General features: G+C 40.9%; 1 protein-coding gene and 1 pseudogene across 2 annotated transcripts in view; one reads left to right on the top strand and one right to left on the bottom strand.

Moving 5' to 3' along the window:
• Window positions 1–8,143: 8,143 nt before the first annotated feature.
• The window catches only part of HSD3B2 (hydroxy-delta-5-steroid dehydrogenase, 3 beta- and steroid delta-isomerase 2), a gene marked incomplete at both ends in the record, with an annotated part of 88,690 nt that continues 69,178 nt past the window's right edge, over window positions 8,144–27,655 (top strand). The window contains one exon of the mRNA XM_081307968.1: window positions 8,144–8,288. Within this exon, the coding sequence (XP_081164094.1) occupies window positions 8,144–8,288 (145 nt within the window). The remainder of the gene's footprint in view (window positions 8,289–27,655) is intronic.
• Window positions 22,602–27,276, bottom strand: LOC308656750 (dual specificity tyrosine-phosphorylation-regulated kinase 1A-like; annotated as a pseudogene). Its single transcript has 2 exons — window positions 27,267–27,276; window positions 22,602–23,906 (listed from the first exon to the last, which is right to left on the bottom strand). The product of its transcript is annotated as a dual specificity tyrosine-phosphorylation-regulated kinase 1A-like (transcript).

Here is a 27,655-nt window from a genome sequence, read left to right as displayed (position 1 = left end):
ACGTGCCAGTGCACAGACTAAAAATCTTGGTTGCAAATATACATATCCCTTGCAGGTTCAACATTCTACCTTAATCCCTATGGCAAGAAACACAGGGTATTATAGCCTGCACACCAACCCAAGACCTTGGGCAGAGCTGAGAGGAACTACCCCAAGCTGCATTTGGAACCCACTAACTCTTCAGGACAGACTCCGATCTTGCAAGACCTAGAGAGAAGCATTTCTAAGCATCTTAGCTGGGAGGGATATTTTACTAATTTTTAGTTTTTTCTTCATCTATTTTTATTATTAATATTATTACCATCATCATTTCTTTATTCTTATTACTCTCCTTTTTTAATTTTTAAAAACAATTCTTTATTGGGAAATACAGGCTCATCATATAATCTATTTGCCATTTGTTCAAATATATACAGCAACTTTATTTGGCCTCATATGCTCTGATTCAGTCATTTCCAGGTAACCCTTTGGTACTGTTTGTAAAATACCAACTTAACACCTTTCCTTCACATAGTTTTGTCAGTCAGATTTCCAACACTATAATACTTATTTAGCTTATGAAGAGAAAAGGCTTATTTTGGCTCACAGTCCATAATAGGTTAAATCCAATTGCTCTGGGCCTGTGGTGAGGCATCAAGTCATGGTGGGAACACAGTGGAGCAAAACTCCTTATCTCATGGCCAAGAAGACACAGAGAGCAAAGAAGCCTGGTTCTTGGAAAAAGCCTGGTTCCCACAATTGCCTTTGAGAGCATGTCCCTTATCACCTGAAGATCCCCCTGTAAACCCCACCTCTTAAGTTTCAACTACCTTCCAATATTGCCATCCTGGGGACTAAGCCTATAACACATGGGCTTTTGGGGACATTTAAGGTTCAAATTATAGCAGTCATAAAGGTAACATATCTTATAAATCAACAAATGCAGTGTGGGGGAGGTGAAGAAGAGAAATACTTTATATTTATTGGTTACTACATAGTTAATTTATTTATTTTATTTTTTAATTTTTTTTATTTATTGTTGGTCGTTCAAAACATTACATAGTTCTTAATATATCATATTTCACAGTTTGATTCAAGTGGATTATGAACTCCCATTTTTACCCCGTATACTGATTGCTGTATCACATCAGTTACACTTCCATTGATTTACATATTGCCATTCTAGTGACTGATGTATTCTGCTGTTTATCCTATTCTCTACTATCCCCCCTCCCCTCCCCTCCCCTCCCCTCCCCTCTCCTCTTCTCTCTCTACCCCCTCTACTGTAAATCATTTCTTCACTTGTATTATTTTTCTCTTACCCCTCCTTTCCTCTTATATGTAATTGTGTATGACCCTGAGGCTCACCTTCCAATATTCCTATTACTCTCCTTTTATCTTTATATTTTTATTTTTTCTCCTTTTTCTTTTTTCCTCACTTTTTTTCCTTTTCTTTTTATTCTCCTGGTGCTGGGGATTGAAAATAAGGCCATGGACAGGCCATATTGGACAGGTGCTCTGTTTCTGAGCTATACTCCTAGCTCCGTAGGAAAGAATTAAGCACAACTTTGGTCACCAAGTTTTAAGTCCTCTGCTAACACTGGTGAACACTTCTACTTAAAGCTCCTAGCAGTCAACCTGTCCTCAGACAGGCACTGATAGGGGGAGGTTGAGGCCTAGCTCCTGAGTAGATATACCCACAGTAGTGTTGTGGAAATCACATTAGCAAAAGACCAACCATCACTAGAGGATTAGAAAAACTCAGGTTTATTCACACACATGGATGAACTAGTGCTCTAAATTTCTGGGCCCCTGAGCTGGAGTTAAGGAGGTCTTTATAGGAAATTTGACATCATTCCTTAACCATTACAATATTGGTGGGTTAGAATTCTTGACCTTAATGACCAAGGGCCATGTACAGAATATTTTTTTTGTAAGCAATAATTTTTTAATTTGTTTTTATTAGTTCTAATCAGTTATATATGACAGAAGAAAGCTTTTTAACTCATTATACTCAAATGGAGCACAATTTTTCATTTCTCTGGTTGTGCACAATATAGAGTCACACCAACATTTACAGTCATACATGTACCTAGAGTAATGATGTTCATCTCATTCCACCATCTTTCCTACCCCCATGCCCCCTCCCCTCCCTTCCTCCCCTTTGCCCATTCTCCCCATTCTCCACACCCACACCCATTATGGATCAGCATCCACTTATCAGAAAGAACATTCAACCTTTGGTTTTTTAGTATTGGCTTACTTCACTTTGCATGATATTCTCCAATTCCACCCATTTACCTGCAAATGCCATAATTTTATTCTCTTACAATGCTGAGGAATATTCTCTTGTGTATATATACCATGATTTGATTTCTTTATTCATTCATCTATCGAAGGGCACCTAGGTTGGTTCCACAGTTTAGCTATTATGGATTGTGCAGCTATAAACATTGTAGTGGCTGTGTCACTGTAGTATGCTGTTTTAAGTCCCTTGGGTATAGACAAAGGAGTAGGATAGCTAGGTCAAATTATGGTTCCATTCCAAGTTTTTTAAGGAATCGCCATACTGCTTTACAGATTGGTTGAAACAATTTGCAGTCCCACCAGCAATGCATAAGTGTTCCTTTCCCCCCACACCCTCACCAACATTTATTGTTATTTGTATTCTTGATAACTGCTATTCTGACCGGCATGAGATGAAATCTTTAGAGTAGCTTTGATTTGCATTTCTCTAATTACTAGAGATGTTGAACATTTTATATATATATATATTTGTTCCTTAGTCCATTTATTGACTAGTTGTTTTTTGGTTTTTTTTTTTTTTTTTGGTGTTAATTTCTTTGAGTTCTTTATATATCCTGGAGATTAATGCTCTATCTGATGTGTGTGTGGCAAAAAATTTGCTCCCAAAATGTAAGCTCTCTTTTCACTTCATTGATTGTTTCTTTTGCTGAGAAGAAGCTTTTTAGTTTGAATCCAACCCATTAATTGAATCTTGATTTTATTTTTTGCACTTTAGAAGTCTTGTTAAGGAAGTTGGGGTCTACTCAGACATGGTTAAGATTTGGGCCTACTTTTTCCTCTGTTAGGCAGAGGATCTCTGGAATAATTCCTAGGTCCTTGATCCACATTGAGTTGTTTTGTACATGGTGAGAGATAGGGGTTTAGTTTCATTTTGCTTTATGTGGATTTCAAGTTTTTCCAGCACCATTTATTGAAGAGGCTATCTTTTCTCAAATATATGATTTTGGCGCCTTTATCTAGTATGAGATAACTATATTTATGTGGGTTTGTCTCTGTATCTTCTACTCTCTACTATTGGTCTACAAGTCTATTTTGGTGCCAAAACCATGCCATTTTTGTTACTGTAGCTTCGTATCGTAGTATAGTTTAAGTTCTGGTATTTTGATGCCTCCTACTTCACTCTTCTTGCTAAGGATTTCTTTGGCTATTCTAGGTCTCTTATTTTTCCAAATGAATCTCATGATTGCTTTTTATATTTCTATAAGAAATGATGTTGGGATTTTCATTGGAATAGCATTGAATCTGAGCTTTGAGTAGTATGCCCATTTTGACAATATTAATTCTGCCTATTCAAGAGCATGTGAGATCTTTCCATCTTTTAAGCTCTTCTATTTCTTTTTTCAGTGTTCTGTAGTTTTTATCGTAGAGATCTTTTGCCTCTTTTGTTAAATTGATTCCCAAGTAGTTTTTTAAGGCTATTGTGATGGGGTAAATTTTTCTAATTTCTTTTTCAGAGGATTCATCACTGATGCGTAGCAATGCATTTGATTTATGGGTGTTTATTTTATATCCTGCTACTCTGCTGAATTCATTTATTGATTCTAGAAGTTTTCTGGTGGAGTTTTTTGGATCCTCTAAGTATAGAATCATGTTATCAACAAATAATGATACTTTGACTTCATCTTTTCCTGTCCATATCCCCTGTCCATATCCCTTTAATTTCTTTTGTCTGTCTAATTGCTCTGGCTAGAGTTTCAAGGACTGTTGAATATAACTGGTGAAAGAGGGCATTGCTGTCTTCTTCCAGTTTTTAAAAATGCTCTCAATTTTTCTCCAGTTAGAATGATGTTGGCCTTGGGTTTAGCATAGATAGATTAAATAATATGCTTTTGAATGATTCATGGGTAATAGAAGACATCAAGTAGGAGATAAAAAATTCTTAGATGTAAATGGAACCTCTGATACAGCTCATCAAAATCTCTGGGACACTATGAAGGCAGTGCTAAGAGGAAGGTTCATTGCATTACATTCATTAAAAGAATAAAAAGTCAACAAATAAATAGCCTGACACTACATCTCAAAGCCCTATAAAAAGAAGAACAAACAAACACCAAAAGCAGTAGAAGACAGGAAATAATTAAAATCTGGGTGGAAATCAATGAAATAAAAACAAAAGAAACAATTCAAAAAATTGACAAAAGAAAAAGCTGGTTCTTTGAAAAGATAAATAAAATTGACAAATCCTTAGCCACCCTTAGGAAAAGGAGGAGAAAGAACTCAAATTACTAAAATTCATGATGAAAAAGGAAATATCATGACAGACACTATTGAAATACAGAAGACAATTTGAAGCTATTTTGAAAATTTATACTCCAGTAAAATAGAAAACCTCAAAGACACTGACAAATTTCTAGAGGCATATGATCCACCCAAACTGAGTCAGGAGGACATAAACATTTTAAACAAATCAATTTCAAGCAAGGAAATAGAAGATGCCATCAAAAGCCTACCAACCAAGAAAAGCCCGGGACCAGATGGATTCACAGCTGAGTTCTACAAGACTGACAAAGAAGAATTAATACCAATACACCTCAAATTATTCCATGAAATAGAAAAGGAGGGATCCTTTCTAAACTCATTCTATGAGGCTGGTATCATCCTGATACCAAAATCAGGCAGAGACACAACAAGGAAAGAAAATTTCAGACCAATATCCATGATGAACATAGATGCAAAAATTCTCAATAACATTCTGGAAAATTGCATATAAAATCATATTTACAAAAACAGTGCACCATGATCAAGTGGGGCTCATTCCAGGGATGCAAGGTCGGTTCAACATATGGAAATCAATAAACATAATACATTAATAGACTTAAAAATAAGAAAACTGGTTTGGCAGTTCCTTTAAAAAGTTAAAGATAAACTTACTATGTGACCCAGTAATTTTTATGCCAAGAGAAATAAAGACATACCATTACACCAACACATCTGTGTAAATATTCACAGCAACTTTCTCCAGAACAGTTCAAAACGTAGAAACACTCAACATAGTCATCAACTAGAGAATGAGAAAACAAATGTGGTGTACCCATATAATTGATACTGTTCAGCACATAAAGGGAACAAAATACTAATACAGGCTACAATATAGGTGAATCCCCAAAACACTGTATGCTAAATAAAAAAGCCAGGTATAAAAGACTACATATGAGTCCATTCATCTTATGTCCCAGAAAAAACAAATCTTTAGAGTCAGTTAGGGGTTGGCTAGAGCTGGGGGGTAAGTATAAGGAAGGAGTAACTGGGGGGTAGAAGAGATCTTTTAGAGGATGAAACAATTGTCCCCTAAAAAGATTATGAGGGTGGTTACAAAAGTCCACGTTTTACCAAAAATAATAGATTGTACACTTAAAACAGGTGTTATGGCATGTAAATTATACTTTTTTAAAAAGATGTTTAAAAGTAAAAGAAAGAAAAATTATGTCATGTGTAACTAAGAAGAACTAATTAAACAAAATAAAAGAAAGGTAATACTGTGATCCTTTTGGCCTTGTCTTTCACAATTTCATTAGGGTTCATATTTATTGATTCCTCTCAGAATCTAAATGCTCTTTTGTTGGAGGCAATTCCCAGAGAGATTCTAGATGAAATCAACCAGCCTCCAACACTCCCAAGAGCTGGAGGAGATAGGAGATCTCTAAAGAACACTTCAGTGTCCACTACAACATACAAAGGCATAAAATGCAACTGGGTGGCTCAGAGAGTCCCTGCTCTGAGCCTCAGCAAGAACAGAGGCCTTTAGCTAGTGCTGAAAACTTCAGAAAACAAATTGCTACACAGTGAATAGGGTCAACTCTCCTAAGAAAGTGTATTTGAAGCATTGACAGTGAGGTCCCAAGTGAGAAGAGGAGAACATTTGTGATACAGAGGAAGGGGGAGTTTAAGTGAAGAGTCGAGTCCATTCACTTATGGACCATTACTCCCAACAATTGCAGGAAACATTCATTGAAAGTACATATATCTTGTTCACAATATAAAACATGTATATAGAAAGGCCGTAGGGAAGTCTCAATAAATATTGCAGAATCATACAAAGAATACACTCTGGCTACAAAGTTATTAAATTAAAAATCAATGATAATAAGCTATATAGAAAAAGAATCCTCACTTTTAGCAAATGGGTGACATATTTCTCAATGACACTTGGGTAAAGAAAAAAATATGAAGGAAATTGGAAGATATCTGTATCTAAATGATGATTAAAACAAATCCCAATACTTCAAAATTTTGGATGCAGTTAACACAGGGTGGGTTTAATTAAATTGTTACAGAGAGAAATGAAATGTTTACAGTTGAAGAGACAAAATGGATAAAATCAATTAATATCATTTATCTTAGCTTTTACCATAAGACTTTGAAAAAGAATAATAAATTAAGCCCAAATTGAATAAATAAAAGCAAATAATAAAAATAAAAGGAATCAATAAAATGTAACAATGGACAAAAAAAAAATAGAAAAAAAATCAAGTCAATTCTGCCCTCTCTGCACAAAACTTAATTTCAGATGGATTGTCTATTTAAATATCTGTCCAGGAACAGTGACATCTTAGAAGAAGAAAATTGCAAACTGTGGAAATAAAACGAATTCTAAGGGGATTAAATTCTAAAAGTAGATGCCTTTATGGTATCTACAGGAGTAGCCTGGAGGAAGGAGTCACTTTTGGAAAGAGTCAGGAAATAACTTTCTGGGGTAATAGAAATGTTTCATATTTTGGGGGGGTGGTACTTACATGGGTACTTACAAGTGTCTAAGGTTAACCAAAAAAACCCTAAAATCTGGGCATTTTAATGTCTATGAGTTATAACTAAATGTTTAAAAATGGAGGAAACACAGTATCTAGAGTACCTTCTGGCAGTGATGTTTGGGCACCTCTGGGGCATAGGCTTTAAAAGCATTCACAGCATCTTCAGTTCAGGAATTTACTGCAAGTGGTTTTATAGCCAAAATGTGGAGTGAGTGCAGACATCCACGTTGAGATCCACAGTGTCAAACAACTACAAAACCCCACTCTTGAGATGTGAGCCATAAATTTTAAATAGCTGCATGGCTTCCTTTTAAAGATGCTCTCCCCTTAGGAAATCACAGCTCTTTTGGGAGAAGGAAATTGAAGTTTTGAAAATATATTTGGTGGGAAAGGAAGTCACCTCACCTGTGACTTGCTGATTGAAGCTAGCACCATTAAAATTTTCTAAAGTTTGCAAGACAGCAGCAACATCTCAAACTATGTGAGAGAGGAGACTACGGGCTAATGTGGATTTTTCCTTCCAGATGTATTTATTGAACAAGACCAAATCATACATTTTACTTTGAAATTTCTCCTTTTCTAATTTAAGTTCATAGATTGGGAATAACAGACAGCTTATATGAACAAGTATCTGACTAAGACTAAAATAAAGACTCTTCATCACACTGTGGCCTTGAAGCTATTTTCTTTTCCTGATCTTGGAAGGAATAAGGATTGTAACACCAAGGCCGTGCCTTGTGGGAGGAGGCATCAGAGAGGAGAGCAAGCAATGAAAGTGAAGCAGAGTTCAGGTGATTGGCTGATCTTGAAAAGCACAACATAAAAGGTTCCAGTCCTGCCCCTGGAGAAGGAGGAGACCAGGACCAAGGCTCTTTCATCTGTCTTTTAACAATCTAATACGTTAGAACTGTTCATGTTCTTTCTGCTACTCCTAGTGGTAGTGGTGGGGATTGGGGGGGGGAGGGGGATATGGGAGCTTTCAACAATAGAGTGGAGTAAATATATTGTGCTTCTGTACCCCTGTACTCATTGGACTTCTCTTTTTAGCCTCTTCAGGGTCACCCTGTTGTACACCTGTCCCCTACTGTGTCCTGCTTCCTGCATTGGCCATGACTGGGTGGAGCTGCCTGGTGACAGGAGCCGGAGGATTTCTGGGCCAGAGGATCATCAGCTTGTTGGTGCAGGAGAAGGAGCTGCAGGAGGTCAGGGCCCTGGACAAGGCTTTCAGACCAGAAATCAAGGAGAAATTGTCTAGTAAGTGTGCTGGATGCTTGAATGTGTGGCTCCGTTATGAATCCTGAGTATATGTGTGTGTGCACGGGGGGAGGGAGTGTGTGTTGAAGGTCTCTTGTTCAGCAAATGAAGGAAATATGGAGCCATAAGTCTCCACCTATGTCTGCACATCCAGAGTAGTCCCAGGTGGTATTGCATAAGGATGCTGCATAGCTCTCTGGAGACTGGATTCTGACAAGAACCAGAACTAGATAAATGGCCATAAGCAGCCAGTGGGCCTCTAGGACACATCAGTTCTCTCTGCCTACAATTCTTTAATGTGCTGAAGGTTTGGGACTTCAAAATTGGTGTGTAGCATCTGAAAAGGGCCATTCTGAGGGAGACCTTAAAATAGGTTACTGCCCCCTTGATTAACTGGGGTTTTTGTGTTTTGCTTTCATTTTTTCTGCTTTTTAAGAGAATGCCTTAGTATCTTCTGTGAGGTGAATGAAAAGGAAGGGAAGGTAAAGCTGACCAAGTATGCATGTGTGTGCAGGAAAGACAGATAACAGAGAACGATAACAGGGACAGAGAGAACAGTAGTGAGTAGCAGTAGCCAGAGTAAACATGACAGGCAAGACAAAACCAGACCTGCCTCACCTGAATTCCTCTTACTCACCACTCCTCTCTGCTCTTCATTCTCTCAAAAAGGTGACTGCATATTTGATATAGCAACATATTATTCTTTGCCAAAAGTGCTACCCCAGTGCATTTCCAACCTGCTTAAACCCAGATCCTCAAAACAATCCTGTGGGGAAGGTAGGAAAGAGGACTCACCCTTTCAGATAGGGAGGATATTGAAGTCCTAATAGGATGGGAGATTGATCTGAGGTTACTTCATTATTGGAAAGCAGAACTTTGTCTAAAGTCCTATCCCTGAACCTTGACTAAAGTCCATCACCTGGTCCTGGACTGACTCCTGGCACAGTGAGTCTTGAGTCTTTCATTGCCCCCTGTGTATTCCAAAGAGTTGCCTTCCTCCACATACAATTTGGAGGCACTGGGTGTCTACCCAGAGGCACAGGTTCTCAAATGAACCAGTCCTGCACACAGAGGACCCAGGACAAAACTCTGGAACCACAATGATCACTGTACTATTTTCTGCTCCTCTGACTGCTTCCAAAGTTCCCTCTTTCTCTCCTATCTGCTTCAGTGTGTTCTCAAACAAATACTGACATGTGACCAATACTTTCTAGACGCCTGATGCTTCAGCAATAATTGCAATCTAATGTTTCATAGCAGGAGAGGGCAATGTTCAGCCTAGAGGAATAGCTTCCTCATGGTAACAGGTCAGGGGTACCAGTGGAGAATCCTTACAGTTTTTTTTTTCTCTGCCAGGTACAGTGTTGGCAGTATTAACTAATCATCTCTTCATGAGATCACCAGAAGATAGATAATGGTGTTATCCTTATTTTACAGATGAGGAAAGAAAGGCTAATTAACTTGCCCAAGGCCCCACAGCTAGAATAAGGCATTGAGGGATTTGATCACAGGAGGTCTGGTTGCAACATCTGAGCTCTTATAGATGGATTAATCCAATCATTTCCCTCTGGGCCGCCCTCCAATCTGATTCAACCAGAAAAGCAAATACTTATTCCACATAAATAAAACACACGGGCCAAGTCCTCAGTGTCTTGGACAAGGCAGGAGCTATGGTGCCACCTTAAAGCACCCAAAATGTCCTTTCCTGGATCTTAGGGTGCCTCAGGGCTGGCAGATAAAGGTCAGTTCTCCTCAGAGCTCTGAGCTTCACCACCTTATCCCATCACTTTCTCTGAGGCAGTTCCTCTGAAGGCAGCAGCAAAGGAGATTCAGAGGAAGGAGCAATGCCACTCTCAGGTCAAACCCACCTCCTTGCCATTCCCTGTCCTGACCTCCTTCACTGTAGGGCCTTCCTGGAAGACACAAAAGTCTGCAGAGGATTAAAAAGATAAGCAGTTCTTGCAACCAGAACTCCTATCTGATGGGATAACTAAGAAATAAAAATGTAAGCAAACTGCAAATTTATGTGTAAGAAATCAAGTGAAGGGTATTGAAGCAGATCACCAGCAGCAAAGTTTGACAGCCTGACTGGCAGTATCCTTCCTGAGGATCTCAGAGAAGCCTGAAGACATTGATGTTGTACCCATTGCTCTTAGCCAGGGGGCTGCAGTGGAAGTGCCTTGGAGACAGATGCATCTTCAGGACAGATCTTTGCTTTTAATAACATCTCATATTCAATTAGAGATGTTCCATTAAATCTGTAATTGAAGCCCATCCTAACTTCCCTGTTGATGGCTCCAGAATCCTAGTCACACAAGCACAAAACACTAGGGCTGATGTGATCTCTTCTTTTCTGCTTAGCCCAGACCCAGTGACAAACAGGACCTGTCAGGGGGAGGCCTGATACTCACACCTCGCGGGTCTCCCTCCTCTGCTCCCACTGTTGGGACTCCTCATCAGGTCTGGAGCAGAGACACACCTGTTAACCTGTTGCTTACCTTGCTCACTCTCTCTCTCTCTTAAACCCCAGAGCTGTGCCTTTGACATGCTGAGGTCAAGGTTAGCTTTGTATGCTGCCCTCTGCTTCTGCTTCACCTTCAATCATTAGCTCTATGCTCTGATTTTGATTTCTGAATTGGAATAGAATTAAATAGTTCTTTTTTTCTTTCTGAGTAAATCTGCTATCCATTTTGATTTCTGTGCATTGTCTTCCTTGCTTTTTCCTTGGAAGGTGTCTCCCACCAACACTCCCCCTGTCATCTATGATGGTACTGGAAGACATAGGTAACTGCTTTATCAAGAAACTTCCAAGCTCATTCAGAAAGCTTTCTAATCATCTACTTTGTGTTCCTACAGAGTTGCAGACAAAGACCAAGGTGACATTGGTGGAAGGAGACATTCTGGATGCCCAGTGCCTGAGGAGAGCCTGCCAGGGCATCTTGGTTGTCATCCACACAGCTGCTCTTGTTGATATCTGGAATATCCATTCCAGACAGACTATCATAGACGTCAATCTGAAAGGTAGAGTGACCTGGGATGGTGTGTGGCAGATGAAAGATGAGGGTGACAGTAAAGAATGAGGCTCCATCCACCTTGAACCTTGTCCTCCTGCTCCTTCATTTCAAAGTCACCTTGAATCTCATTTCAAGCTCTTGAGGTCCATTCACCTCCTGCCTCCCTGGGCCAGAAGAGACCTTTCAGGTGCCTCCTCCTTCATGCTATTAGCTTTTATGTGAGGGACAATGAGAAAAATTCCCACCTCAGGGAAGAATTCCTCTCCAGAGAACTAGCATAGCTGGCCCACAGAGGACAGAATGGCCAAGCATTTGCCATCCTATGATATTTCATTACCAATAATTGGATCCCATTCCCATAATCCTAACTCTCCTGCTCCCACTGGGTCTATACTTAATGTTGTAGTTCCTACACAAGTGCCCAAAGTAACTCCTCCTCAGACCCTCACCACTAAATGCTAGGTGGTTCTTCCTGAATTGAATTTCCAATCTACTCCAAATTGACATAGATTAGTTCAAGGAAGTCATATAATATCTGAGCTCTGGAGGACAGTCTTCTCTGCACTAGTATCCTCAAGCCTCTGGCCCATCTGTCCTCCATCCCTTGACCTCAAATTCACTCAATGACTTCTTTTTCAAAGCAACCCAGTGGTGCTTTCTGATCTCCAGCACTATCTAAAATGAAGCCTTTCCCAGTTTCTACATTGCAGGATGGTACTGTGAGTAACTAGATATTCATTTTCGGTCCCTATCTATAAGGCCTTTGCTTACTCTAACAACAGAATACAAAGTGAAAGCAGCAGGATTGTATGCATCAGTTTATATTGTCACAGCTTTAGAAAATAGATGATAATTATGGACTTTTCCCTCTGCTAGTAAACCAAGTCAAAATCTTCTAGATACTACACTAACAATTTTCAAATAAATGAGGTTGCCTTTCCAGAAAATCAAATTTTTGTAAAAGTTTTAAACAGGAAAACATAAAAATAAATAAATGCACATATAGGTAAAGAAATGAAAAAGATCCTTTGCTCAGGACATCACTTCCTTCTTCAAGAGAAGGTATTCTTCCTCTCCTCCAGGACTTGCAGGTCTACACTGCTCCAGGGATTCCAGACAACTCTGACATTATAGGTCTTCCCAACAGAAAGCTCATGCTTCTCTTCAGTTCTAACCAGGCTCAATAGTAAAGTCCAGTGTGGGACTGAAGAAAGCTAAGTAAAGGGAATGATTACTACCCCTACTGCTCATAACTAGGCAAACAGAGTCACAGCAAGAGCTGGGAGTGGCCTTTGAGGGAACACACAGTTGGGAACAGAGGTTGTGTCTCCAACACCTCCCCACAACTTGATAACCATTTACTTAGGGACTCAAACAATGTTCTTGTGACAAAGTTTTTATTGACTTTCAACAAACGAGAAACATGGCAGCACTCTAATTTCCATCTAACAGTGCATGTCTTCTATAAACAACTGTGTACGAATTAATGTAATGTGAAATTCCAACTGTCCTTGAGAGTATGGATTCCTGAATTTTTAGATTTCAAAAGATTTATTTTTAATGAAATGATACACATGAAAATAATTCTTTAATGTCCAACAATAGAGTAGAAACCCTATGTCTTTTTCCAAAATCAAAGGACACACACATACACACACACACACACACACACTCACACATACACAATCTATGAAACCCCAAAGCCTAGAAATCCTTTGTTATTAGAACTCAAATGTTAGCCTCCTATCATTTTTATATTCTTTTTACTTTTCCCTTTTGTATGTGTGAGGTGTCATGGATTGAACCCAGGGCGTTGTACATGTGAGGCAAGCACTCTACCAACTGAGCTATATCCCCAGCCTCCCTTTTTGTATTCTTCCTATGGCTATAGCATGGCATTAGTCAGCACAGAAAGAATTGCACTTAGATCTGTAGCAAACCCTCTTTACTAGGAGAAGAATGAGAGATACATATAAATCTATGGTCATAGTGTTTTAGGGTTATTTCCTGATACTGACAACTTATTCTCCATATGCAGGTACCCAGCTCCTGTTGGATGCCTGCATCCAAGCTAGTGTGCCATTCTTCATCTACACCAGCTCAGTAGAAGTGGCAGGACCCAACTCCTACAAGGAGATCGTCCAGAATGGCCACGAGGAAGAGCATCATGAAACTACATGGACGGCTTCATACCCCTACAGCAAAAAGCTGGCTGAGAAGGCTGTGCTGGCAGCTAATGGGAGCACTCTGAAAAATGGGGACACCTTGTGGACTTGTTCCTTAAGGCCCATGTACATCTACGGGGAAGGAAGCCCTGTACTTTCTGGAATTGTGAATAGGGCCCTCGGGAACAACGGAGTCCTAGAAAATACAGGAAAGTTCTCTGTAGCGAACCCCGTCTATGTGGGCAACGTGGCCTGGGCACACATTCTGGCCTGCAGGGCTCTGAGGGACCCCAAGAAGGCCGTGAGCATCCGAGGACAGTTCTACTACATCTCAGATGACACACCTCACCAAAGCTATGATGAATTGAATTCCACCATGAGCAAAGCAGGTGGCATCTGTCTTGATTCCAGGCAGGGCCCTCCTCTCTTTCTGATGTACTGGCTCGCCTTCCTGCTAGAGATAGTGAGCTTCTTGCTGAGTCCCATTCACCAGTATCGACCCCCGTTTACTCGCCACCTGCTGACATTGTCAAATAGTGTATTCACCTTCTCCTACAAGAAAGCTCAACAAGATCTGGGGTATAAACCCTTATATAGCTGGGAAGAAGCAAAACAGAAAACCATGGGGTGGGTCACTTCCCTGATAGAGGAGCACAGGGAAACCATGAAGACCAAGTCTAAGTGATGTGGCGATGACAGGGATATGGACATGGGTGCTGTCAGGAGCTGTCTGTCAGGTTCTTACTCCTGGTTTCTTCCAGAAACTGAGAAGGCCAAGTCCAATAGCCTCCCTTTCACACAATGGCCAAGTTAGTCTCTTCCTCAGAAAACTTCCCAGTTACTGGTCCAACCAAAAGCTTTCTGCCTTAATTTCTGAGGAAATTAAGCTGCTTTGCTTAACCTGCTGTTATCAGTTTCTGCTGCCAGTTTGGGACTGTTTGGGACATCTTATAACTTAGAGTTTTGTCTCTTGGTTCCATTATCTTGCTCCTAGGCTAAAGTGTTTCTTTTCTTTGGAAAACTCCTGTTCCTTCACAAACTCAATGAAAAGACCAATAAATGTTTGAAAACTGATCTGCAGGAGGTGTCTCTCTGTTGATACACACTTCTTTTTTTTAAACTTTCCCTTGCATTTCCAGTTATGGCCGCCTCTTGTTTAGAAAAGGAGAATAAACCATTGGCAGATTGGGTTTTGGGCCTGGAGGGGGACTTGAGATTAATTTAACCTACCATGGCTGACATTTCAGCCTCAGCAGATTCACTAGAAGGCAGCGATCCCAGTTCCCATGTCACAATTGAGGCAACCTTGTTCACAGTCACACTGGTTCATGGTTAGGCCCATTCATCAGGAAGACTCCCTTGAAAGCTCTCATCTTGCCACTGAATCCTGCAATTTGCACTGTGTTTGTCAGTGGGACAGCAGAGCTATGGAGCACAGGCTTACTTCCCTCTGGTAGAGTCGTGGGTCCCTTGAGTTACCTCCTTCCTTCCCAGCCCAGTGCAGGAGGATTTCTAGAACCAAGAGAATCCTTGAGTGGTACCTGGGAGACCTTGATGCCTTCACAAATGGCCCTGAGCAAAAAAAAAAAAAAAATGAGAAATAGAGGCTTCTAGCCTCCACCTCCAATGTCAGAGTCCCCGAACTTTCTAGAACACATCCTGAACATGTGTGTGTGTTGGCCCTTCTGGATCTTCATAACTCTTTTTCAAACTTTCAACCCACATAATAAAGAAAAACCATGAATTCCTGGGAAATTAAAAGGAGTAGGTCCAAATCCCCTCTCAAAATTTACCTCTATATAGCTTATACGCCCCGCAAAGTGGAATCACACTCTCTCTCAGCTCCAGATTTAACTGCATTTCCCTCCATCTTCTTCCTTCTCCCCTCTGCCTTTGGTCCCATCATATATTACTTTATCCCTGTATATTCTTAGCCTCATTCTGTTCCCTCCATCTCTCCCTCTTGCCCTTCTCAATTTCCCTAAGGACAGGGGCCCAACTGAGACAAGTCCAGGGACTTAAATTACATAGGCATGAACCAGAGAACCAAAAGTCCAAAGGAGTCTTGGCAGGTCACAAAGGAAACAACTGTCCCTGGTTACATCCTAGGCAAATGGGGAGGGAGCCTTCTCTCCTGATGGGCAGATCAAAAAGTCTTTGTGGAATTCCATTGTCTGCAGCTCTGGTCTCCTTCCTATCACCAATGAGAAAATTGAGGCCTGTGAGATGAAGTGATTTGCCTAAATTCACCCAAATTATCAGTAGTAAAGCGGGGCTGTAACCACCATCTCACCACTCTGACACGCCTACACTTAGAAAGGGACGAGTGTGAAGCAGTGTCTGCAGGGCTTGAGAAACAGAGACTTATGAGGAGAAGCTCAATGCCACCAAGAGTGGCTGGATTGTATTACAGCATCTGCCACATCTCCTCCTGTCACCTTTGTGTGCTCCAGCCATACTAAGCTACCATCACTGGTCATGTCAGCAAGATATCCTGTACCTGCCCACCTTACCTGCTCAGTCCGGGAGCCAGAGCTATCCTATCTCCTCACATCTAACATCCAGCTACACACATAGTACACCTACGGAACAGACATAGGCAGAGCAATGTTGGCCAGCCTGGGGCCAGGGCTGCTGCCTCTGCTGCTGCTTCTACCCAGATTTATTCAAATGCAAATTTATTCAAACCAAACAGCTATTGTGACATTTTCAAGTAACTACTCACAAAGTACCTCTTCCATCCCCAATTCAATTAATGCAATACCTTGTGATATCTCTCTCTCTCTCCTCTCTCTCTCTCTCTCTCTCTCTCTCTCTCTCTCTCTCTCTCTCGCTCTTACACACACACACACACACACACACACACACACACACACACACACATCTCTTCTGTTGGAGATGCAGGCCAAGAAACATCTCTACTTTCCCATTTTCTAAACCCAATCTGAATGGCAACTGTAATTCCAGTTTGTCAAGGAAGAAGCAGGTCTGCATGAAATCTACCAATTCCACACCTGATTTTATTGGCACAGGAAATGTTGATAATTCCAGATTTGATTGATTTGAAGGACATATGAAGGATTTCACAGGTGATTAATGCCAATATTAGATTGTCTAGAGTTTCACCTACAAGATAAAAAGATATAACATCCAAAATTGAATGATATAAAAGATATAACATCAAAATTTCCTTGAATGAGGCTTAAGAATATAGACACTTAAAACTCTATACCTTGAAAACAAGAATAGATTATATCTACAGGTAAAGGATGGAATGAGGAATGGAGATTCAGTTTTCATTGGGTTCATGAAATCTATAAGGCCATAAAACAGGTAACCTAAAAAGCTTCCACAATTCTATTTATATGTACATTGGAAAGAACTTCCAGGTGTTACTGTAAATACTCAACGTATTATTTCAGCAGTACTAATTTAAGGCAGATATATTCTAGATAAAGTTTTATATTATTAAGTTATCTCCGGTCCCTTAGGAACTAACTCTTTCCTCTGTGGTTTTGGATTTATCATCATGTTTGAAGTTTTATGTAGTATTTGACATGTGCCAGGGAACTTATAGATTGGAATCCACCCCATATGCAGGCATCATGGGTAAATGGAGATTCACATAACCTAACCCTAAGTTTAATGGTTCACAGGAGCCCTGGGTGCAACTACCTTGTCATTCCTGGCCTCTGACATTTTTCCTCGAATCTACCAAGATCCTTCTGACGTGATCTCATGTGCTCCTTCCCCAATGCCTCACACTTGTGCCTTCCCTTTCTCCCCACCCATCCCAGTATAGACAAGGTCAAGGTTTCATCTCCATACAACACTGGGCTAAGGTTGCGGCATCATTAAACAGTGTCTATCCAAGGCCAGTAATATTGGGAAAAGTATAAATGGCAGCCGTACCCCAGAGAAAAAACCCCAACATGGCACCTAAGGACTTCTCCTTCCTACCTTCTTCTTCTCTGCAGTGGCTGGCGCCAATTTCAAACCTCGCTGGCGGGGAACCTTAGCCCCAATGAGAACTAATGCCTGGGCGCGGGAACTCATATCTGGAAGAACTTGCCAATAAACGGGTGGCCTGCCATTTATCTAAGCCCTACCATCTCCCCTTTAGTTCTATATAAGCACATAGCTTTTTGCAATAAAATTGGAATTCTCCCGGCGAAGTGTCTTTGCGTGGGGAATTCTTTCAAGTAATAGTCTGGGTCTGAAGTCATGAACATGATGCCCATAGCATCTGTAGACTTCAACCCAGGGAGCACCCAGAATTACCTCAGCAAACTACCCATGATGCTTCCATCACTTTCACTCAGACATATGCTCAGGGCACATCTAGCAAGATCTTTCCCAGCCTAGTCTCTGCTAGTATCTCCAAGAATACACACTGCCCAATAAGCCAGATAAAGTGTCCATTGCCTCATTTGCAGGACTTTCAACACAATGTTCTACAGTTACACAAGACCTCAGGAGAGATTCTGACTGACCTTGAGTCTGCTGGGTTAACAATCCCCCATGCATAGCAGATAAGATCTTGGTACTAAAGACATCCTCCTATCCTTACCACCTAACCCTCTATCAAGCATCAAAAGTCACACTTCTAGTTGGCAGAGTAATTCACCACAAAGAAGTCAAAGTTGATTGTAGTCAGTGAACAAAATCAGCCTTCACATTCACCCTTACTGTGTTAGAATGTGCCAGCTTCTCCATCATCTCCTTCCCGTTTTCCCACCATCAAAACATCCTGCTAGCAAAGGGCAGCTGAGGTGTAAGGATTCTGTGTTTGGGATAGAAGTCTCTGATAGATTTATGACTGGCATGCTTGGTGGCTAGGGAGTTTCTGTGCAAAGACACAGAATGCCTGGCTGCAAAGATGCAGGATGCCTGGCTACTATAGCAGTGCCATGCTTGAGGCTCTGTACTAGAGTCTTATCAGCCTCGACTTTGATCTCAAGCACACAGCTCCTGGAAATAACAAAACTCTCTTGTTAGACAACCACAACGTTTCACCAAGCTCTGCGGCACCTGAACCTGGCCACATAACAGTCACTTTAAACAATGAACTTTCTTGAGAGCTACACAATGCTCCTAACATTGCATATTGCAACTATAGTATGTAACTGAGGAATAAGCTGCATGATGTTGCTAACTCTATAACCTACCTAATGACAATGAACAATAATGTAATACTGATGCCAGTGATCTACTATAACCTATTGATGAAAATTAAGCTGGTAGCTTGGCCATTCTGCCATTCTGCCATCTTTCCTGCTTCTGCATCTTGTCTCTGTGTCTCTTATTGTTTTCTTTACACTGAGGAGAAAATGTGAGGGGAGAAAATCTGCTCTGGTCAGTGAATTAAGTGGTAGATGAAGGCCAGAAAGAAGGAGACATAACTGTGATTATTAAATGAAAATAAGATGCCTTTCGTGCTTCCTCATGTCTGTGTCTTGATCATTTCTTCCTGATGAACTGCTGATACAATGCTTACTTACATCATGGGCAGAGACTAGCTAAGGAATGACTTGAACAAAATCCAGTCTAGCTGACAGGTTCCCTTCAGTATCATCAGAAACCAGTAAGTTATATTTCCAAGAATGGATGGAATACATTTTTTTGAGAGCTGAGGGAATACATTGTGATTCAAGAATTCTATAAATTAGAGATTATTTCCTCCTCTAGACAACTACCTATCCTTGAACTTTCCCCCAAACCCTGCAGGAAGCCACCTGTGAAATGCATAAGGACCTTTTCTAGGCATGCAGCTAGGGAGGGAATAGGTCTGGCACTAGGAACTTCCCATGACTCTCCCACAGAGACAGACCACCCAATGCACGTGAAATTCCCCTCCAATCAGCTAGAAAGGTCCCTCGCAGTAGCACCAGGGATGGGCTTAACCTGTTAGGAACTAAGCTGCCTACCAACCTCCACCATTATCCTATTTTGTTGAAGAACTTTCTATGGAAAGTCTTTGATATTTCTCGATATAAATAAATAAAGTCTTTGATATTTCCCGATATAAATAAAGCAGACGTGGGCTTCTTTGTGTGTCAGAAGCTGGACCCATCTGGTCAGCTTCCCTGTCTTGCCCCTCCTTTGAAAACTACTTTCTGTGTTCTGTGGTTATTTTGCCATTTTATTTCTCTTTGGTTTTATTTCTCAGCCAGCCCGTTCCACCAGAGGGGAACCTCATGTCTACCGCCTGTGTGAGACATGGGCCATAAAACCCTTTCTGAATATCTTTGTCTTCATTCCATATGGATGTGTGGGGTTTTATGGCTCATGTAAGCCCTGGCAGATTCTTGACTTGCCATGGAAAGAAATTACAGGACCTGACAAAGGATGCACAAGAAGAGACTTATTCAGGAAAGCAAGCAATAGAGCAGGATATGCACTCAAAGGGAGAGGGACTGCAGAACTCTAGAGGAAAATGTGCTTAAGACTCTAGAGGAAAAGGGCTCATGAGACCTTTAAAGGACACTGTGTAAAGGATGGACATGAGCGGAGGTGGGGTGGCGTCAGCATAATCTTGATTCTTTTGATGACCGCTGAGCATGCGTGGGTCCCAAGAGTCTGGTCAAGAGTCTGGTTCTTTCAGAATCTTTGGATTGACACCATGCAATGAGTAGTGCTTAGATTTTCCCCATTGCTCTCTCTAGGCTTTTTATGTTAGTCTAAAAATTCATTCTGTCACCTAACAAGGTACATAGGCACAAATGAACTGGACTTCAATACCCTTAAGTGTTATTGAATTTTAAGAAGGTGGTCCTGGGAGGAGAAACAGGCCTGGGGTGGGGGTGGGGTAAAGGTGAGTGTTTTCATGGAGATCTTAGATGGATAGATGGTCCTTCTTTCCTTCCCTGTCTGATTCTCTTCTACCCATCCTGTGACTTCTATGCCACCTTATTTCTTCCTGCCCTGATTTTGACCTCTTATTCTCAAGGTTGACGAAGGTTGAAAATCTATCTTCCTGAACTGCTTCAAGCTAACATGGGTGTGGGTCCTGCCTAGTCAGGGATGGAAAGTCTCACCCTGCCTGACCTAAAGGAGACACAGGAAGGTCGAACTCCATTGTTGAGATGGGTCGTATTTCTACCATTACCATCATCTTAAGCAGAAATTGTTGGAATGTGAATGATGCAAAATCTATCAGAAGATGAAGAAGGCATCTAGTCATTACTCTAGATATATGCTTTTGTGTGTGGTAGCTCCAAGGGGTAAGTAAGCCAAGAAGTCGAGGAGTAAAAGATCAAGGATTATTAAGCAGATTCACAGATCAGGTACTGGTTTTTGATAGAGTGGAGTAATCCCCATGGCCAAAGAAAAACAACCAGCACCACAAAAAGGAGCAAGATTTCTGGTACATGATACATAGGGAAACTTAAGATCTTCCTTCCTCTTGAATAGGACCATAGAGACATGAATATGGAATGTGGCTTCAGCAAGGTCCTGATCCTGTAAATTCTTAAGAGGAGTAGATTTAAATGTAGGCACATGGGTCCACGCAGTGCATCCCTGAAATTTAACTGTGAATACACTTAAAATATCTTTTTTTCGTCCAAAGTCTTAACATTTAATTACAAAATAAATATGGATTTCCTGATTAACAACAACAAGCAAATTGTGGTTTATAAAAACAAATATTTCCAAGTTTCCATTCACATTTACATAGTTTTAAGCCTTTCTTTTGTCACTGATTACATATAAAAACCTGTTTTATTCAGAAAAAATTGACCTAGTCAGCCACATGGAATTAACCAATAAAAAGTAACGTGGTGTTCTGCTGAACTGTTTTGAACAGGATTATCAGCAGACGTTAGGTTACTGCTTCTTTTCTAGGCTTCTTTTGATTCTGGACAGGTAATAAATTACTTTATCTTTATTCTCCCAATTTAAGTACTCAAAAGTATAACACCCTAAAATTGGTCAATTTAAAATGGGAGCACACATTTAGCAGCTGCCAGACTGTGTTACATTAAGGCAGCATAATCTCAAAATGAAGCACGTGTTAAATACCAGCCGGTTCACTTCAGGTCATGCTGAGAGTTCTGGTTTATTCCTGCTCCTAGTTTGGACCTGTTGGTGCAACCAAAACCTCATGGGCCCTGTGCAAATTATGTACAGTGCCTTTTTATTTCAAAATTAGTTGGCAAATAACCAAGACCAACAGCTGAACATTAACTTTTTTTGTTGACTAGAAAGAAACAAAACCACTATGACGAAGAGGTGGCAAGTTAAATGGGGGAGGCAAAAAGAGGGTACCTCTGAGCTATCAGTGAAGACAGATTTGGACATGGCTCTAAAAAACTTCATTGTCCTTTTGCAGTCTTTTCAAGTTAAAAAAAAAAAAAGTTAGCTTTGTCCTCTTGTAGTAGTTCGGTGTGTTAATCTCCTTCTGATTCAAGCAGCTTTTCACGTTGTTTTTGGAAAAAATACACCACTTCTATAAAAACACATGTTTCAATGTAGTCATGAGCTAGCTACAGGACTCTGTTGTACACACACTCCTGTCATTGGAGACTCTTCTCTGTCAGCCCTATTGCCTTGTCATCAGATTGTCCCTCAGTCATGTAATATGCACATGTATTAGCAGAAAATTGGTGAGTTGGATGTCCAGCTATGCCAGTCTCTTGGCAGGGACTGGAGTAGACAAATTTACGTCCATAGCTCCATTCTGTCCAAAGTCCAAGGTGTTAGCAGCCACTGGGCAGCTCTGGTAGGCCTGATTGCCTTAATTACCAGAAGAGGAGGAAGATGTTGAGGAACACAGGGATGTCATAGAGTGGTGACTGTGGTCAACTTCCATAGAATCCTGAGTAGAGGAGCTATTTGTTGGAGAATTGTAGACCTTGGCTGAGTCCAGTTCCCCAAAGCTTGCTGTCCATGGTGGTGGTGGTGGTGATGGGAAATGTTTCCATGCTGATGATGCAATGCATTCTGCTGAAGGGCTATATGAAAGGTTGTTTCTTGAATGGGATGGGTTCCAACAGTGATTTGTGTAGGACCTTTCGTGTCTGACCAGCCAAGAGAAGCTGGAAATTGCTAACACACCTGGGGACTGTGTGACTCACAGTCCATGGCCTGGATGGCAGCCGTGAAATGCTTGCCTCTGTGCCCATGCTGGTGCGTCAGGTCTGACCTGTCTTTCCCACTGTTGCTCGTCTCCTGCGACCCACTGAGCTCCACAATGTACTGGAGGTTATGTCTGAAGACTGGAACTGCTCCATTGCAGGGCTTGTGGATACACTATTACTTGTATTTGTACCTCCATCAACTGTTTTCTTGAAAAAACTGTGCTGCAGGGCATAATGAGGTTGAATTTGAGTTTTGAGGTCATAATCAAGCATCCTTAAAATGAGGTCTTTGAACTTCAAGTAGTCAGCTGCCATATGACCTGTCTCCCCAGCATGCCATCCACCAGGTCTTCCTCTTTCTATTCCAAGAATATTATGAAGTTTATGGGTTGTTGGCGGTTTGTACTCTCATTTTCCATCTTTGGTCTTTAAGTGCCAAGGGCCATCTGGCAACTTCTCAAAGAACTTTCTTGCTTTGGGTGCTTAGTCAAGAATATGAGCGGTGAAATAACCAGAACTTCCACTACTTTATTCATCTGATCTACCTCATTGGCACCACTGAACAGAGGTTCTCCAGCGTGCATTTCAACCAAAATACACCCAAGGGACCACATGACAATAGCAAGATCATAAGGCATTCCCAGTAGCACCTCTGAAGACCCATAAAAGTCACTCTGAATATACTGGTATTATCCTCTACCCCAACTGACAATAACTGCCAAAGTCAACAATCTTGATTGCACTGCATTTGGGGTTGCAAACAAGGATATTCTCAGGTTTTAGGTCACAGTGAATGATACTAAGTTCTGGAGTCTCGAGAAAAAGCAGTATAGTGCACATCTGTTGTGCAAATTTTTGTGTGACGTTCAAAGATACCACTAGGAAATTGATGTTCCTTAAGTCATAGAGGTTGTAGGACAGCATTTCAAAAACTAAACAGAGATGGTTTCCAAACATAAAGTGGTGTTTCAAATGCACTATGTAGTATTTCATTTCTGTGTCATACTTGTTCATGAGCTCCAGACGTTACACTACTATCTGGGCTTGATTTAGAAAAGCTTTCTTGTTCTTTATTATTTTAATGGCAACCCATTCTTGCTCCACCCAATCATATGCCTTTACAGCCTGTCCAAAGGAACCTTTGCCTATCAAGGAGTCAATTTTGCAACGATCCATCCACTTTTCTCTGTTTTTTACAATAATCATTGTTATCATCATCATAAACCATTATTGTAAACCTTACACTCCTTCTTATGACTAGAATTGTCTCCCTGACCTGTTGGTGTCTCTGCTACTTTTTTGCATAGTAAACTTCATTAATATGCTTATATGTTTTGATCAAGTCAATAGAAATTTTTTCTCAGGGTAGCAGTTGCTAGATCATGGAAGGTTTGGGGCATGTGCCTCTGGTTTAGTTACAGGTTGCTAAATCCAGTCAGAATATGATAAGGCAGAAAAAAACCTGTTGGTCACTTATATTTGGCTGGTGGCGGTCATTGTACTGATGTGAATGGGGCATCTGTATAGTGCAAGCCAAACAGACGAAAGTTTGCATGCTGAAGTAAACTATAACACGCTTTCCTGTGCTGCGCTAGCCTTTCTCCCAGGGTGCGCTCTGCTGTGGTTGTCCGCGCCTTTAAACCATTCTTGGAAGGGCTCCTGTGCCCCAAATCCCAAGAAAATGCCCATGGAGGCTATAGTGGGGGCAGGGAAGAGGCTGCTCTGCATTGGAGATATCTCAGCAATTCCAGATTCTGCTCCCAGATCCGGGATGCCCCTGCGGCCACCACCATGCTCAGATCATGCCAGCACCCTGCCCCGGCCTTCTAAAATTACCGATGGAGCCATCATAAAAACTTTTTAAAGCTGTGCACGCTCTTCTGTACTTTTCCATCTCCTGAAGGCCTCCTTAAAGTATCTAGATACAGATCGTCCCACTTTGCAAGGAGCAGATGTGAGGGAAAAATCCTTTCCATAAGTTTTAAGTAAGATATAATCACCAAGTTGAAATGTTGGTGTCTGAGCTGAGTTTTCAAGAGCCAGAGGACCTTGTTAGTATATTAATCTTTTAGGCTGAGGAGCCCCATCAACTCTGGTTACAAAACAGTTTGATTGGAAAGAGGTCCAGGAGTTTCAATCAATGGAAAAAATCAAACCCCTATGTCCAAAGGGCAGTTAACATCCTTCCTCGCCACGTCAAACATGGCGAAATTACCCAAGGCTCTTCTGAAGTCATTCCAATTGATCAAAGGGGGCTCTGAGAGACCTCAGGTACCCTCAGCCTTTCAGGGCACATCAACCATCTTATCTCTTATGATTTCCCTCTTTGCATAGGGGGCATAACTCAGGTGTGGGTGGACTCTGAGGTGGTCCTTGCTCCAGTGTCCATGATCTCTGTAATGCTCCAGTGACCAGCAGCCTCTAGGACTAGAGTTAGAGTTATTTTTCCCTTATTTTGTATGGCACCTTGGGGCATCTTTGCGGACAGGGGGCTTTTGCTTAAGGTAAGGTGAGCAATTAGGCCTGTTCTGAAGCCTGGATTCATTTCTTTGGAGCCTTCTTATTTTCTGCTCTCTAACTTATATTGGAGCCAAGCTGTGTTACAGAAAAAAAGAGCAGTTTCTTTTTCCTCTAGTGTTCTGCCTTCAAATAATTCTAGTTATTTAATATGTACCTGAGTTTAGTTCTCAAAAAAAGACACTGAATTACCCATAATCTTTTTTTTTCTTTTTTCTTTTTTTTTAGAGAGAGGAAGAGAGAGAGAGAGAGAGAGAGAGAGAGAGAGAGAGAGAGAGAGAGAGAGAATTTTTTAATATTTATTTTTAGTTTTTGGCAGACACAACATCTTTGTTGGTATGTGGTGCTGAGGATGGAACCCAGCACCGCACGCATGCCAGGTGAGCGAGCTACCGCTTGAGCCACATCCCCAGCCCAACCCATAATCTTATAAGCACATGTTCAAAGCTTTCCTTATATCTTTCTGGAAAAAAAAAATTAAAGGAAAACAGGACATTTTTAAAAGTTTCTTCAGTATAATCTAAACTGGGATGAGACATTGCTCTATCACCAACTGCCATATCAGGAATCTTATTTTGTAAGTTTTCCGGGAGACTCATACATTCCCATAGTGAACCTGGATGAGGCAGCACTGGCCTATCTCACTTTACTGTCTACCTGTGGGTTTGGGGTCCTTGCAACTGGTGAAGCAGCCTTTTGATTGGAAATAAATAGGCTACATCATTCCTTCTGTAAATTACCAGTGACTTGAGCATCTTTGCCTTTAATACACAGACATATTTCTTACTTCTCAGCCTCTGGGCCATTTCCTACCAACACCTGCATTTTTCATTAAAAAAAAAAAACACCAAAATTCTCAAAAATGTAAGCCCACTCACATCTTTTCATCTCATGGCCAAAAGGTAGAAAAAGACATACATAAAATTTAGGTGTTTAACCCTTTATGAAAAGAATATCCCTGGGACAAACTAGATGTGCTTGACAGATTATGGGTTTTCTACAACCCTAGCCTTTTTTATGTATTATTTTGAGGCAGGGTCTCACTCAATTGCTTAAGGCCTGACTGAATTGCCAAGGCTGGCTTTGAATTTGAGGTCCTTCTGTCTGAGCTTCCCAAGCCACTGGGATTACAGGTGTGAGCCATCACTTTTTGGTACTATTTTTTCAGCAGATGTTCCAGAAAACCAAGAAGTGAGTAGGCCTGTTAGATTAGAATCCAGTTGACTCAGCACAAACTTAAGATTCTGGCAGAGTCTTCTGTGATAATTCTAAAAAATTGTTTCTTTATTCAAAACTTCTATACACACTAAATTTGTTTTGATCTTCTTGGTTTTGTTTCATATTTTCCTTTTTTTCCTTCAATTTACAAATAACTTGTTTTAGGAACTAACATGACAATTTAGCTACTTTTATGCACAAGAACTTTCTTTACAACTTCCTGTGTAGGGCATGATGTAACATGTGGGGCTTGTTGCATCAGAAAAGAGGAAACCTAACTTGCTGGCTGCTATCTGCTTCTGGGTCCTGAGGCCACATGTGGCTAAAGATGGCACCTGATGATCAGCCAGAAGGTGTTGCTATGGGTTGTGACGAAAAAACGCACCACCTCTAGGATAGGCTCGGAATCCTTCTGCCCTTATGGACTCTGTAGAATGGGTGTACACGTGAACTCTCCCCACCCTGCTGACCTTTATCCTGATTGTCTCCTATACATTATATTAGCTGTGTGCGTTTGCTCAATAAACTGAGATCCTGCTTTGACTGGTCTCCCTGATGCGTCCGATTGTCCTCTGGCCAGGGAGGGCAGGGTGCGGGTGGTCAGTCGGCCTTTTCCTTTCTTGGCTCTCCTGGTCGGGGCGTGCTCTCCTCATCTCTCCTGCAGGTCAGGAGGGAATGAGGGCTAAAAATCCCGACATTCCTGGCTTTACTTAGTTCTTGGTAGAGCTGACACAAGTGACTTCACCTTTATTCAGATGCCCCCCCCCCTTTTCTTTTTTCCCAATTGCTGCCTTGTCTTTGTGACAGTTTTCCTGAAGACAATTGCTGATCACTGATCCTGTTTGATTGTCCCTCATTGCTAGGATGCATCTGTCTGTCCCACACTGGAGGGATAGTGCTTACTGAATGAGATTCAGTGTCAAAGTCCCTTTTGGCATATTTGGTGACAAGGAGGAAAGGAGTGGTTTTTTAGGCCAAGCTTACCTGAGTCCATTGTTAAGGTTTTTTTTTTTTTTTTTTTGGTTTGTTTTGTTTTTGTTGTTGTTGTTTTTATTTTCAATCTTATATATTCTGTAGGGAATGGCCTGCTTCTCAAAACATCAGATGCTTATGAGGTGTGGCACTTCTGCAGAATTCCAAAAGGATACATTAACACAACTTTTTAAAAGGAAAATACTTCTAATAAAAACAAAATTAATTTAAAAACTGTTGCTGACACAGATCTTCTTAAACAAGTTATTTGTAAATTAAAAAAAATATGAAACAAAACCAAGAAGATCAAAACAAATTTAGTTTGTATAGCATTTTTGAATCAAGAAACGATTTTTCAGTCATACCAAATCTTAATAAGATAATTAAAGTATAATCCATTT

Source organism: Spermophilus citellus (genome assembly GCF_964194105.1).
Source record: "Spermophilus citellus genome assembly, chromosome: 9".
Lineage (NCBI taxonomy): Eukaryota > Metazoa > Chordata > Mammalia > Rodentia > Sciuridae > Spermophilus > Spermophilus citellus.
This window is presented reverse-complemented; position numbering and strand designations above follow the sequence as displayed.